This window comes from Palaemon carinicauda, chromosome 45, assembly GCF_036898095.1.
Source record: "Palaemon carinicauda isolate YSFRI2023 chromosome 45, ASM3689809v2, whole genome shotgun sequence".
Lineage (NCBI taxonomy): Eukaryota > Metazoa > Arthropoda > Malacostraca > Decapoda > Palaemonidae > Palaemon > Palaemon carinicauda.
In genome coordinates this window covers 8,275,206-8,288,313 of record NC_090769.1, presented here as the reverse complement: position 1 = coordinate 8,288,313, position 13,108 = coordinate 8,275,206, and the positions used below count along the sequence as shown (strand labels likewise).

Genomic DNA, 13,108 nt, shown 5'->3' with positions numbered 1-13,108 from the left:
TGGGGGAAGTGCCTTTGGTATATGTATGTAATAATAATAATAATAATAATAATCGTCTAATAGATGCTGAGAGATTATAATAGATGCTGACACCGATTATAATAGATGCCGAGAGATTATAATAGATGCGGAGAGATTAGAATAGATACTGACACATTATAATAGACGCAGAGAGAGAGAGGGAGAGAGAGATTGTAATTGAAACGGCTACGTGACCTGACACACAACAGGACCCGATTTACGGGATTAATCTAGAGATGTTATTCCACTGACACCACTTTCGTTTATATCAATATTGGCTGAGGTGTGAAACGTCCACGTGTGTCAAAGAGAGCAGAAAAGCATTTAGTGTTGGCGTACACTGTTAGAAAAAAACCGTAATTTTCATCGGGAATTCTCCGCAAAAATATACCATTCTATCTCATTTTTCTTCCTCTTGTTTTGTTAAAAGTTTATATAGTTTATATGGGAGATATTTATTTTGATGATGTTACTCTTCTTAAAATATTTTATTTTTCACATTTTCCTTTTCCTCACTGGGCTATTTTCCCTGTTGGAGCCCCTAGGCTTATAGCATCCTGCTTTTCCAACTAAGGTTGTAGCTTAGCAAGTAATAATAATAATAATAATAATAATAATAATAATAATAATAATAATAATAATAATAATATATTGCAGCATTTCAGTCAAATACAAGGCGACCGTAATTTTACCTTACTTTGTTATTATCTTTTACGGATTTGTGATTGTAATATCACTATTTTACGTTAATATAAGTCTTCAAACGGTAAAAATCCTGGTATAAATGTTGCCAGACTTTTACAGTTTTTAATGTAAATTCTCAACAGTGTAGGAATCACGGGGGGAAAAAATCTACGTTTTTCCTGAGTGAAATCAGAAGAAGATCAAAACGATTTTACATATTTAAAGGTGGCAAAGTTCTGGTGTAATAGACACTATGAATTTAGGGGGATTATGTGAATAAGAATAATGAACATTAATGAAGTTAGTGGCGGTTATGTAAATAAGAATAATGAACATTAATGAAGTTAGTGGCGGTTATGTGAATAAGAATAATGAATATTAATGAAGTTTGTGGCGGTTCTGTGAATAAGAATAATGAATATTAATGAAGTTAGTGGCAGTTCTGTGAATAAGAATGGTGAATATTAAGGAAGTTAGTGGCAGTTATGTGAATAAGAATAATGAATATTAATGAAGTTAGTGGCGGTTCTGTGAATAAGAATGGTGAATATTAAGGAAGATAGTGACGGTTATGTGAATAAGAATAGTGAATATTAATGAAGTTAGTGGCGGTTCTGTGAATAAGAATAGTGAATAATAATGAAGTTAGTCATGGTTATGTGAAAATGAATAGTGAATATTAATGAAGTTAGTGGCGGTTATGTGAAAAAAGTGAATATTGATGACGTTATTGCTTAGATAGGCGAGTTTCAATGTGCCAGCCTAAGCTGGAAGCTTTCATATAACTTATAGCTTCTCAGGACCTAATTAAGATGCCATTAATTATTCTATTAATTACAGTGATAATGAAAGCAAGCACGTATTAATTTACACCTCCTGAATACTGAAGAGATGACTCAAAGCATTAACGTGAATGTTATTGGAGTTAGAAATAAAGACAAATCTTGGTTTATTACCGAGGGTTGGGGTATTTGTTGTGGAATTATTCATAATAATAAGTAAAATCTATAATTGGAATCTTAATTATTAGAATTTTTCTATTATTATTATTATTATTATTATTATTATTATTATTATTATTATTATTATTATTATTGTTGTTGTTATCTTTTTTTTTCTTTTTTTTAAATTGCAAATTTGTTTACTCTTAAAGTATATGCAAACCTTTTGCTCCTTTAAACACGAATGATCTAACCATTTTATATGTAAGGGAAAAATCAAAATTCTGTTTTCCTATGACAATTTGTCACTATTTAGGTTCACTATCTAAGAAACCCTTAATATCAAAACTACGTTTCCAACATTACTTTCTTTTCTACGCCAATTTTACAATAGCTGACCATCTGGATAGTTTTAAGAATGGAGGACTTCAAAACCATTTTGCTTAACCAACTTCTATGACGGTCTTTCGAAGGTGCTGGTGGAAGGCAACAAATTCGTCTTATAGATTTAAGTCTTACTCTCTTAGACTGCCATGTAATTCGTTCCATACAAAATGTGATTCAACAATAGCCAGAACTCATGTTGTAAGCTAAGCTGCCTCAAGGAACTGGGCTAGTATAGTAATTTTTTTTTAAAGAGGCGCATTTGCAACGAGTCGCAGGGGTACCCCTTTTAACTCGGAAAAGTTTCCTAATCACTGATTGGTAGGACAAAATAATTCTAACCAATCAGCGATCAGGAAACTTTTCCACGCTAAAAGGACACCGCTGCAAGTTAATGTAAATGCGCCTCATTGGAAAAAAAATTGACTATAGTCATAACATGTAATTCAAGGGAATTACTCTTTTTTTTGGGGGGGAGGGAGCGTAAAGACATAATTCCATTATCTGTTGGTAGCACTGGACCAGGGGTCCACATTGGACCTCTTATTCGCTTCAACACTTTACCACGGTCACGGTCCAACTTGGCGCAATGGCCTGGCATGTTCAGAGACATCCTTCTGTACAAAGGAATAAATTAAACATCCATTTCCAGTTTTTTTCAACCATTCTAAAAATATTAAACCTGGAGATGATGAATGGAGAAGTGTTTATTTAAAAGCTCTAGAGAGAGACGACTGGCGAAATCTAACTAAGGCCCTTTGCCTCAATAGGGGTAGGAGGAGATGATAATGATGATTATGATCTTACATTGACACGAATATCTTAACTTCACTTTCACAAAATAGCTATTAAAATTATAGCTACAGCTAGCATTACCATGAGGGCCCAAAAGAATTATACAATTACTATAAAAATATCAGGAACTTTTTAACTGGTATCATGAATAAATGAAGAAAAAATATCAGGACACCAAACCTCCGGCTATTAAGGGCAAAAAAATGAAACTTATGAATGAACTTATCTAATAATTTGTCATTCGTTTTACGTCACTGGGAAAGACATAATTCGTTTTACGTCACTGGGAAAGACGTCACAGTTAACGTCATCATGATGTTACATTTCAAGCATTAACACTGTCTGTTTGCTTGCTGCCTAGAATCCAATAAAGTTCGAAGTTGCATGTAAAACAAAAAGTAATTTAACTTGACAGGTGATTTAAAAGATCTTTCTTAATTTTTGTAACTCGGTCATATGACGCATTTGTAACCTAAAGTTACAAAAGGAACAGAATTCAAAATTAATACGATTTCCAGATTTAACTCGCCGTGGATATTAATAGAACGCTAAGAGGATATTAAATACTTAATTCTTTTAATTAATTTCATTAATTAATTCTTCTGATTCCAAAAGAGGAAATGTTAATAGGATTCTAATATTAATTATCATTATATCATAAATTTTTAATCAATCATGCTTCTTACGCTGCACTTACGACGTAGTATACATAATGCTGCTGTAATGACTATTGGTTTATAAATAACAATAACTCATTTAAAAAAAAAAATAACAAAAGAGGACATGTAGTTGTAATTTATTTATTTTTTATTTTTTTTTTTTTTTTTTTTGTATACATGGGAAGAATACGAATTGTCATTTGTCTTTTAATATCTTAAGTTTTATTTAGATTTTTAGTTCAAGCATGCAAAAGGAATTGACATTTGTCTTTTAATGTTTTAAGTTTTAATTGGATTTTCAGTTCAAGCATGCAAAAGGAATTGACATTTGTCTTTTAATGTTTTAAGTTTTAATTGGATTTTCAGTTCAAGCATGCGAAAGGAATTGACATTTGTCTTTTAATGTTTTAAGTTTTAATTGGATTTTCAGTTCAAGCATGCGAAAGGAATTGACATTTGTCTTTTAATGTTTTAAGTTTTAATTGGATTTTCAGTTCAAGCATGCGAAAGGAATTGACATTTGTCTTTTAATGTTTTAAGTTTTAATTGGATTTTCAGTTCAAGCATGCAAAAGGAATTGACATTTGTCTTTTAATGTCTTAAGTTTTAATTGGATTTTCAGTTCAAGCATGCAAAAGGAATTGACATTTGTCTTTTAATGTCTTAAGTTTTAATTGGATTTTCAGTTCAAGCATGCAAAAGGAATTGACATTTGTCTTTTAATGTCTTAAGTTTTAATTGGATTTTCAGTTCAAGCATGCAAAAGGAATTGACATTTGTCTTTTAATGTTTTAAGTTTTAATTGGATTTTCAGTTCAAGCATGCAAAAGGAATTGACATTTGTCTTTTAATGTTTTAAGTTTTAATTGGATTTTCAGTTCAAGCATGCAAAAGGAATTGACATTTGTCTTTTAATGTTTTAAGTTTTAATTGGATTTTCAGTTCAAGCATGCAAAATGAATTGACATTTGTCTTTTAATATCTTGAGTTTTATTTAGATTTTCAGTTCAAGCATGCAACAGGAATTGACATTTGTCTTTTAATGTTTTAAGTTTTAATTGGATTTTCAGTTCAAGCATGCAAAAGGAATTGACATTTGTCTTTTAATGTTTTAAGTTTTAATTGGATTTTCAGTTCAAGCATGCAAAAGGAATTGACATTTATCTTTTAATGTTTTAAGTTTTAATTGGATTTTCAGTTCAAGCATGCAAAATGAATTGACATTTGTCTTTTAATATCTTGAGTTTTATTTAGATTTTCAGTTCAAGCATGCAACAGGAATTGACATTTGTCTTTTAATGTTTTAAGTTTTAATTGGATTTTCAGTTCAAGCATGCAAAAGGAATTGACATTTGTCTTTTAATGTTTTAAGTTTTAATTGGATTTTCAGTTCAAGCATGCAAAAGGAATTGACATTTGTCTTTTAATGTTTTAAGTTTTAATTGGATTTTCAGTTCAAGCATGCAAAATGAATTGACATTTGTCTTTTAATATCTTGAGTTTTATTTAGATTTTCAGTTCAAGCATGCAACAGGAATTGACATTTGTCTTTTAATGTTTTAAGTTTTAATTGGATTTTCAGTTCAAGCATGCAAAAGGAATTGACATTTGTCTTTTAATGTTTTAAGTTTTAATTGGATTTTCAGTTCAAGCATGCAAAAGGAATTGACATTTGTCTTTTAATGTTTTAAGTTTTAATTGGATTTTCAGTTCAAGCATGCAAAATGAATTGACATTTGTCTTTTAATATCTTGAGTTTTATTTAGATTTTCAGTTCAAGCATGCAACAGGAATTGACATTTGTCTTTTAATGTTTTAAGTTTTAATTGGATTTTCAGTTCAAGCATGCAAAAGGAATTGACATTTGTCTTTTAATATCTTAAGTTTTATTTAGATTTTCAGTTCAAGCATGCAACAGGAATTGACATTTGTCTTTTAATGTTTTAAGTTTTAATTGGATTTTCAGTTCAAGCATGCAAAAGGAATTGACATTTGTCTTTTAATGTTTTAAGTTTTAATTGGATTTTCAGTTCAAGCATGCAAAAGGAATTGACATTTGTCTTTTAATGTTTTAAGTTTTAATTGGATTTTCAGTTCAAGCATGCAAAATGAATTGACATTTGTCTTTTAATATCTTGAGTTTTATTTAGATTTTCAGTTCAAGCATGCAACAGGAATTGACATTTGTCTTTTAATGTTTTAAGTTTTAATTGGATTTTCAGTTCAAGCATGCAAAAGGAATTGACATTTGTCTTTTAATGTTTTAAGTTTTAATTGGATTTTCAGTTCAAGCATGCAAAAGGAATTGACATTTGTCTTTTAATGTTTTAAGTTTTAATTGGATTTTCAGTTCAAGCATGCAAAAGGAATTGACATTTGTCTTTTAATATTCTAAGTTTTATTTGGATTTTCAGTTCAAGCATGCAACAGGAATTGACATTTGTCTTTTAATGTTTTAAGTTTTAATTGGATTTTCAGTTCAAGCATGCAAAATGAATTGACATTTGTCTTTTAATATTCTAAGTTTTATTTGGATTTTCAGTTCAAGCATGCAACAGGAATTGACATTTGTCTTTTAATGTTTTAAGTTTTAATTGGATTTTCAGTTCAAGCATGCAAAAGGAATTGACATTTGTCTTTTAATGTTTTAAGTTTTAATTGGATTTTCAGTTCAAGCATGCAAAAGGAATTGACATTTGTCTTTTAATGTTTTAAGTTTTAATTGGATTTTCAGTTCAAGCATGCAAAAGGAATTGACATTTGTCTTTTAATGTTTTAAGTTTTAATTGGATTTTCAGTTCAAGCATGCAAAAGGAATTGACATTTGTCTTTTAATGTTTTAAGTTTTAATTGGATTTTCAGTTCAAGCATGCAAAAGGAATTGACATTTGTCTTTTAATGTTTTAAGTTTTAATTGGATTTTCAGTTCAAGCATGCAAAAGGAATTGACATTTGTCTTTTAATATTCTAAGTTTTATTTGGATTTTCAGTTCAAGCATGCAACAGGAATTGACATTTGTCTTTTAATGTTTTAAGTTTTAATTGGATTTTCAGTTCAAGCATGCAAAAGGAATTGACATTTGTCTTTTAATATTCTAAGTTTTATTTGGATTTTCAGTTCAAGCATGCAACAGGAATTGACATTTGTCTTTTAATGTTTTAAGTTTTAATTGGATTTTCAGTTCAAGCATGCAAAATGAATTGACATTTGTCTTTTAATGTTTTAAGTTTTAATTGGATTTTCAGTTCAAGCATGCGAAAGGAATTGACATTTGTCTTTTAATATTCTAAGTTTTATTTGGATTTTCAGTTCAAGCATGCAAAATGAATTGACATTTGTCTTTTAATATCTTAAGTTTTATTTAGATTTTCAGTTCAAGCATGCAAAAGGAATTGACATTTGTCTTTTAATGTTTTAAGTTTTAATTGGATTTTCAGTTCAAGCATGCAAAAGGAATTGACATTTGTCTTTTAATGTTTTAAGTTTTAATTGGATTTTCAGTTCAAGCATGCGAAAGGAATTGACATTTGTCTTTTAATGTTTTAAGTTTTAATTGGATTTTCAGTTCAAGCATGCAAAAGGAATTGACATTTGTCTTTTAATGTTTTAAGTTTTAATTGGATTTTCAGTTCAAGCATGCAAAATGAATTGACATTTGTCTTTTAATATCTTGAGTTTTATTTAGATTTTCAGTTCAAGCATGCAACAGGAATTGACATTTGTCTTTTAATGTTTTAAGTTTTAATTGGATTTTCAGTTCAAGCATGCGAAAGGAATTGACATTTGTCTTTTAATATCTTAAGTTTTATTTAGATTTTCAGTTCAAGCATGCAAAAGGAATTGACATTTGTCTTTTAATGTTTTAAGTTTTAATTGGATTTTCAGTTCAAGCATGCAAAAGGAATTGACATTTGTCTTTTAATGTTTTAAGTTTTAATTGGATTTTCAGTTCAAGCATGCAAAAGGAATTGACATTTGTCTTTTAATGTTTTAAGTTTTAATTGGATTTTCAGTTCAAGCATGCAAAAGGAATTGACATTTGTCTTTTAATGTTTTAAGTTTTAATTGGATTTTCAGTTCAAGCATGCAAAAGGAATTGACATTTGTCTTTTAATGTTTTAAGTTTTAATTGGATTTTCAGTTCAAGCATGCAAAATGAATTGACATTTGTCTTTTAATATCTTGAGTTTTATTTAGATTTTCAGTTCAAGCATGCAACAGGAATTGACATTTGTCTTTTAATGTTTTAAGTTTTAATTGGATTTTCAGTTCAAGCATGCGAAAGGAATTGACATTTGTCTTTTAATATCTTAAGTTTTATTTAGATTTTCAGTTCAAGCATGCAAAAGGAATTGACATTTGTCTTTTAATGTTTTAAGTTTTAATTGGATTTTCAGTTCAAGCATGCAAAAGGAATTGACATTTGTCTTTTAATGTTTTAAGTTTTAATTGGATTTTCAGTTCAAGCATGCAAAAGGAATTGACATTTGTCTTTTAATGTTTTAAGTTTTAATTGGATTTTCAGTTCAAGCATGCAAAAGGAATTGACATTTGTCTTTTAATATCTTAAGTTTTATTTAGATTTTCAGTTCAAGCAAGCAAAAGGAATTGACATTTGTCTTTTAATATCTTAAGTTTTATTAAGATTTTCAGTTCAAGCATGCAAAAGGAATTGACATTTGTCTTTTAATATTTCAAGTTTTATTGGGATTTTCAGTTCAAGCATGCAAAAGGAATTGACATTTGTCTTTTAATATTTCAAGTTTTATTGGGATTTTCAGTTCAAGCATGCAAAAGGAATTGACATTTGTCTTTTCATATTCTAATTTCTATTTGGATTTTCAGTTCAAACATGCGAAAGGAATTGACAGTTGTCTTTTAATATTTCAAGTTTTAATAAGATTTTCAGTTCATTTCAAATTGTCTTTATAGATAGTTTTTGCTACAAAGTTGCTTTGGAAAAATTGATCTATACTTTTTATACACATATACAAAGTATATGAAATCGTGCTGTTTTACCCATAAACAAAAAACAAATGTAAATCTCCATATTTTTATTGAACATATAAATATTTCGAGAATTCACGTTTAATTTGGAATCAGGTTGATTAATAGTGATTTTCAAACTCCCTTATGTAATAAACAGCATGTATTTGGCCATAGCCTCTGTACCATGGTTTTCCACTGTCTTTGGGCAGAATTCTCTTGCTTGAGGATACAAACTTCTCTTGTAGTTTATTTATTTCATTGTTTCCTTTCCTCACTAAGCTACTTTTCCCTGTTGGAGCCCTTGGACTTATAGTATCATGTTTTTCCAGCTAGGGTTGTAGCTTAGCTAATAATAATAATAATGATAATAATAATAATAATAATAATAATAATAATAATAATAATAAATATATGTATGCATATATCTATCTATCTACCTATATATATATATATATATATATATATATATATATTTCCTGTCACGCCCAGGGGGGAGATTGAGTAGTCATACACTGGCAAGAAAGTGTACCCCGAGTGCACTCGAAAATAACACTCTCCCACAAATTGCCGAACTAACGGATTGTAGTTAAGAAAGTGGAAGGGGGTGGAAAGGGTTGAATCTGTGTGTGCATGCGTGCGTGTGTGCATGCGTGCGTGTGTGCATATCTATCTAAATATCTAGACGCCATTTTTGACGGATCGGGTACACTACAATCAATTCTTTTTAGTGAGAATTTTGCACGGACTCGCAGGGGTGCCCTTTTAGCTCGGAAAATTTTCCTGTTCGCTGATTGGTTGGACAAGATAATTCTAACCAATCAGATAGCAGGAAACCTTTCCGAGCTAAAAGGGCACCGCTGCGAGTCAGTGCAAATGTGCCTCATTAAAAAAAATGAAGTATAGTATAACATATAGGCCTATTGCTAATGCTCTATTCAGCAAGAAGCTACCTAATAATTACGAAAGAAGATCAGCTCTTAATGTAAGTCTAAAGGGAAATGAATGGCCCATTACAAGTATTCACTTAGAATATGTTCTTCATAATTTCATTTTTCTAAATCGATGAATATAATCGAAATTTTCAATTTGGCAGACATATTTTTTTTATTAAAAACCGACAGTTCCAATATACTTGATAAGTATCTTGATTAAGAAAAATAAAACTTAGATAAGTAAAGGATTTATTTAATGTTTTTAACAGTTATACATAGTTACAGTAAGTTTCACATGTTTTTAAAATATAATTCGTTTAGAACAGTGTTGAATTATTCTATATTTTGAACAAGATTTATGATATATTCCCCCTACGGCCTTTTAAGCTTAGTATTTTGTAAATAAGTTATTTTCTTATTATAAATCAAGACATAATCTCATTCTTTTCCTAATCAGCTTTGTTATTTTCTAAGGATAAAACCATTCACAAAGGATAATTATATATATAGTTAAAAACAAAACTTAATTTTAATCGGAAATTCTCCGTAAAAAATAAACTGTTCTCATCTGTATTTCAGTAAAATACAGGCGACCGCAGTTTTACCTTAGTTTGTTATCATCTACGGATTGGTGACCGTTACAATTCCCGATCTCAATGTGCTACAAATAACCCTTTACCTGTTAAAGCATTCCCCTTTCGCAGCGTCATCTTTGACGATCGCTTGGAGAGTTTCTGCCTGTTTTTCTTTGCTCATGTACAGCAAATTTATTGATGACGCACATAAAAAGGGGGTACAAAAATACAATTTTGTAAACTTAATGTCATTCCTTTACGTCAATATATCAGTTTTTAAAACAGCACAAATCCTGGAATAAATGTGGCCAGGCATTTACCCTTTTTAATGCAAATTTTTAAGTGTGATCATTCAGATGTTTGTCTTCTGTTTTCTATACATTTGCGTCTTTTTATTACCTGAAGTTAAGCTGACCCTTTCAGCTTCCTTTTTAACACTTCAGGGAGTAATATTCGTCTAGCTTCATTCCTGAACAGATGACTTCTGAAATTATATATCCACGGATTCCACGCAGTCGCAGCCATCAGGGTCCACCAGGACAAGTACCCAAAGAGCGCCTCATATTTCGCAAAGTACCCAATTTTTTCGAAAATGAAAAACATGAGCCTCGGAACTGTTGCCAGGAGGAAAAAGAATGGTATTATGATCAGCGTGTTGAAGATGTAACGGTTTTCTTTGCTGTAAGGACCGAAGACCATCATGTTGAGATCCTCCCATTCAGTGGCGACTCGAACTTTCTCGAGGTGGAAATTTCGGATCGAAAGTCCAGAGAGCACAGTGATACACCCTCCGAGGATGTAGAACATGAAAAACTGGGTGAGTTTTAGCACGCCCAGCGTGTCCCATTGCGAGTAATCCTCTTCGAAGGCTATCGGAAGCTTCTCGAACTTCAGGTACACGACTTGCACGTGACCCTCCTCCGCGAAGGAGAACAAGAGCGTATTAATGGTGCCAATTATCCAAACGAAAATGACCACAATCCTCGCGCGACGGGAATTCCAGTAACCTTTGTATTTCAGCGGTCTCCACGTGATCAAATACCTCTCCAGGCTGAGCAGAAAGATGGACAGTAAAGAGATGAGGTGACACCCGGTAAAAACCAGACCTTGCAGAAACAAGATGCCTTCGAAGTGAAATTGATATGCACTGGTACTGATCTGATATTTTTCCGTGTTCGTGTTGTTTTCTGGAGCAAGTTTTGTCAAATCAGTTTGGAAGTAATTGGGTCCGTGCACTAGAGGCGATATGTGGTAAAATAACGAAGGGATTGCTACGAAAACCGATATGAAAAAGTCAGACAGGGCTAAAGATATCCTGATCGTCGTGGACTCCTCGTAACGATGCTTGCTCTTAACGATAACAACGATTGTGATTAAGTTACCCAAAAAGCCACTGAAAGCAACAATGGCTACTAAGACGATCAAAATAACCTCTGCAATTCGGCAAGAGACGGGCAAGTATTCCCAGTTACTTAGGAGGCGGATCTTTTGAGGGTCGCCGACCCACATGATGACGTAGAGGGGATAGCAGCAAGGCCAATGTGAGTTGGTCACGAAAAACACTTCATCGGTAAGCGAAGTTCTCAGACCTAGGCCGCTGTTGAGGATGTCGCAGTTTCTATGATCAGCAATGCTCAGCGGGTCTACCATCTCCAATTGCAGGCCGTTCACCTTCCTGGAGACCAAGGCGATGTGTCCGCTGCAAAAGAGCTGAAAGCACTCCGTGTCATTCCACAGCAAAAGAGAGCCCATGAGTACTTCAAAATCGATCGCACCTTCCGACGGACGCTGGCACGGGAGATCGTGGACGAATGCCACTTTCGCCTCCCAGCAGATTGTGATGTAATCTCTCTTCTCACACGAGTCAAAGCGTTCATGCAACGGTAGACAGATCTTCAAAAGCGCAGGATCTGCGTGCAGTATTAAATTACCGCCTGAATTTAAAGGTATTTTGCCATGGATGACCTCATCTTTCTTATAAATAGTTTCATAAATGGTCCAGCAGACTACCATCGTCTCTGTGAAAGTGCCTTTATTGAAAGCCCCAATCTTAGAAGGACAATCGGCCCTGCTCTGTCCAAGGAACGAAGAAGAAAATTTATTGGGCGGATGATCACACAGGAACAGATGAACTGAAGAGGAATCTAAACCCTCAATGAGGTCCAGAGATGGCGTTGATTCGCTACCTACAGCTGTGGTCCCAACAGGTGCATTGGAGGTGACAAGTGCACTGGAGATGACAAGTGCACTGGAAGTGACAGATGCACTGGAAGTGACAGGCGCATTGGAGGTGACATGTGCATTGGAGGTGACAAGTGCACTGGAGGTGACAGATGCACTGGAAGTGACAGGCGCATTGGAGGTGACAGGCGCATTAGAGGTGACATGTGCATTGGAGATGACAGGTGCATTGAATGTGCCAGGTGCAATGGAGGTGACACTGCCAGAATTCGCCTCTTGCTCCTTTTCAACTGATCTAGCAGAAGGCAAACTTTGAGTAGCGCCAGAGGCCGTAGCTAAACACATCATGAATAAACCACTCGGAATCGTCTTCCTAATAATCATCTCAAATATTATCTGGAAAGTTTCACGAAACAGCTGTTAAACGTCAGTCGGATTAAGAAACATATAAAAAGGCAGATTTTTTCATTTTTTCATTAACAGTTTATTGACGGTCTTATGAAATTTTCGTAAAAGAGGTATTACTTTTTTTATTGTTCCAAAAGTATTTTGGTCTTCCTAAGTACATGCCACTATTATTAATTTGGCAAACGGCATTATTCTTTAACTCGAAGAAATCTCACATGTAACTAATCTTCGCACTAAATCAATGACTAAATTAATTTGCGACGATAAAATCAGGTGTGAAAGTTACACTTCACACAGACACAGGCTCACTAAGGCAATTGGTGGATATGAGAGAGAGAGAGAGAGAGAGAGAGAGAGAGAGAGAGAGAGAGAGAGAGAGAGAGAGAGAGAGAGAGAGAGAGAGAGTATACGCGTTCATTGCTACTGTTTTTTGTTCAAGTGGAAATTCCAACTTTTGTAATAGCATCGAAGTGCTCAAACAAACTAAAGAACTAACAATAAGTTTTCATACACACACACACACACACACACACACACA

The 13,108-nt window shown here is 32.7% G+C and overlaps 1 protein-coding gene across 1 annotated transcript; it reads right to left on the bottom strand.

Moving 5' to 3' along the window:
• Nucleotides 1–9,724: 9,724 nt before the first annotated feature.
• LOC137634634 (uncharacterized) lies at nucleotides 9,725–12,868 on the bottom strand. Its single transcript, XM_068367101.1, has one exon. It carries the CDS (start codon nucleotides 12,544–12,546, stop codon nucleotides 10,387–10,389), a length of 2,160 nt encoding a protein of 719 aa, XP_068223202.1. The 5' UTR covers nucleotides 12,547–12,868; the 3' UTR covers nucleotides 9,725–10,386.
• Nucleotides 12,869–13,108: the final 240 nt, after the last annotated feature.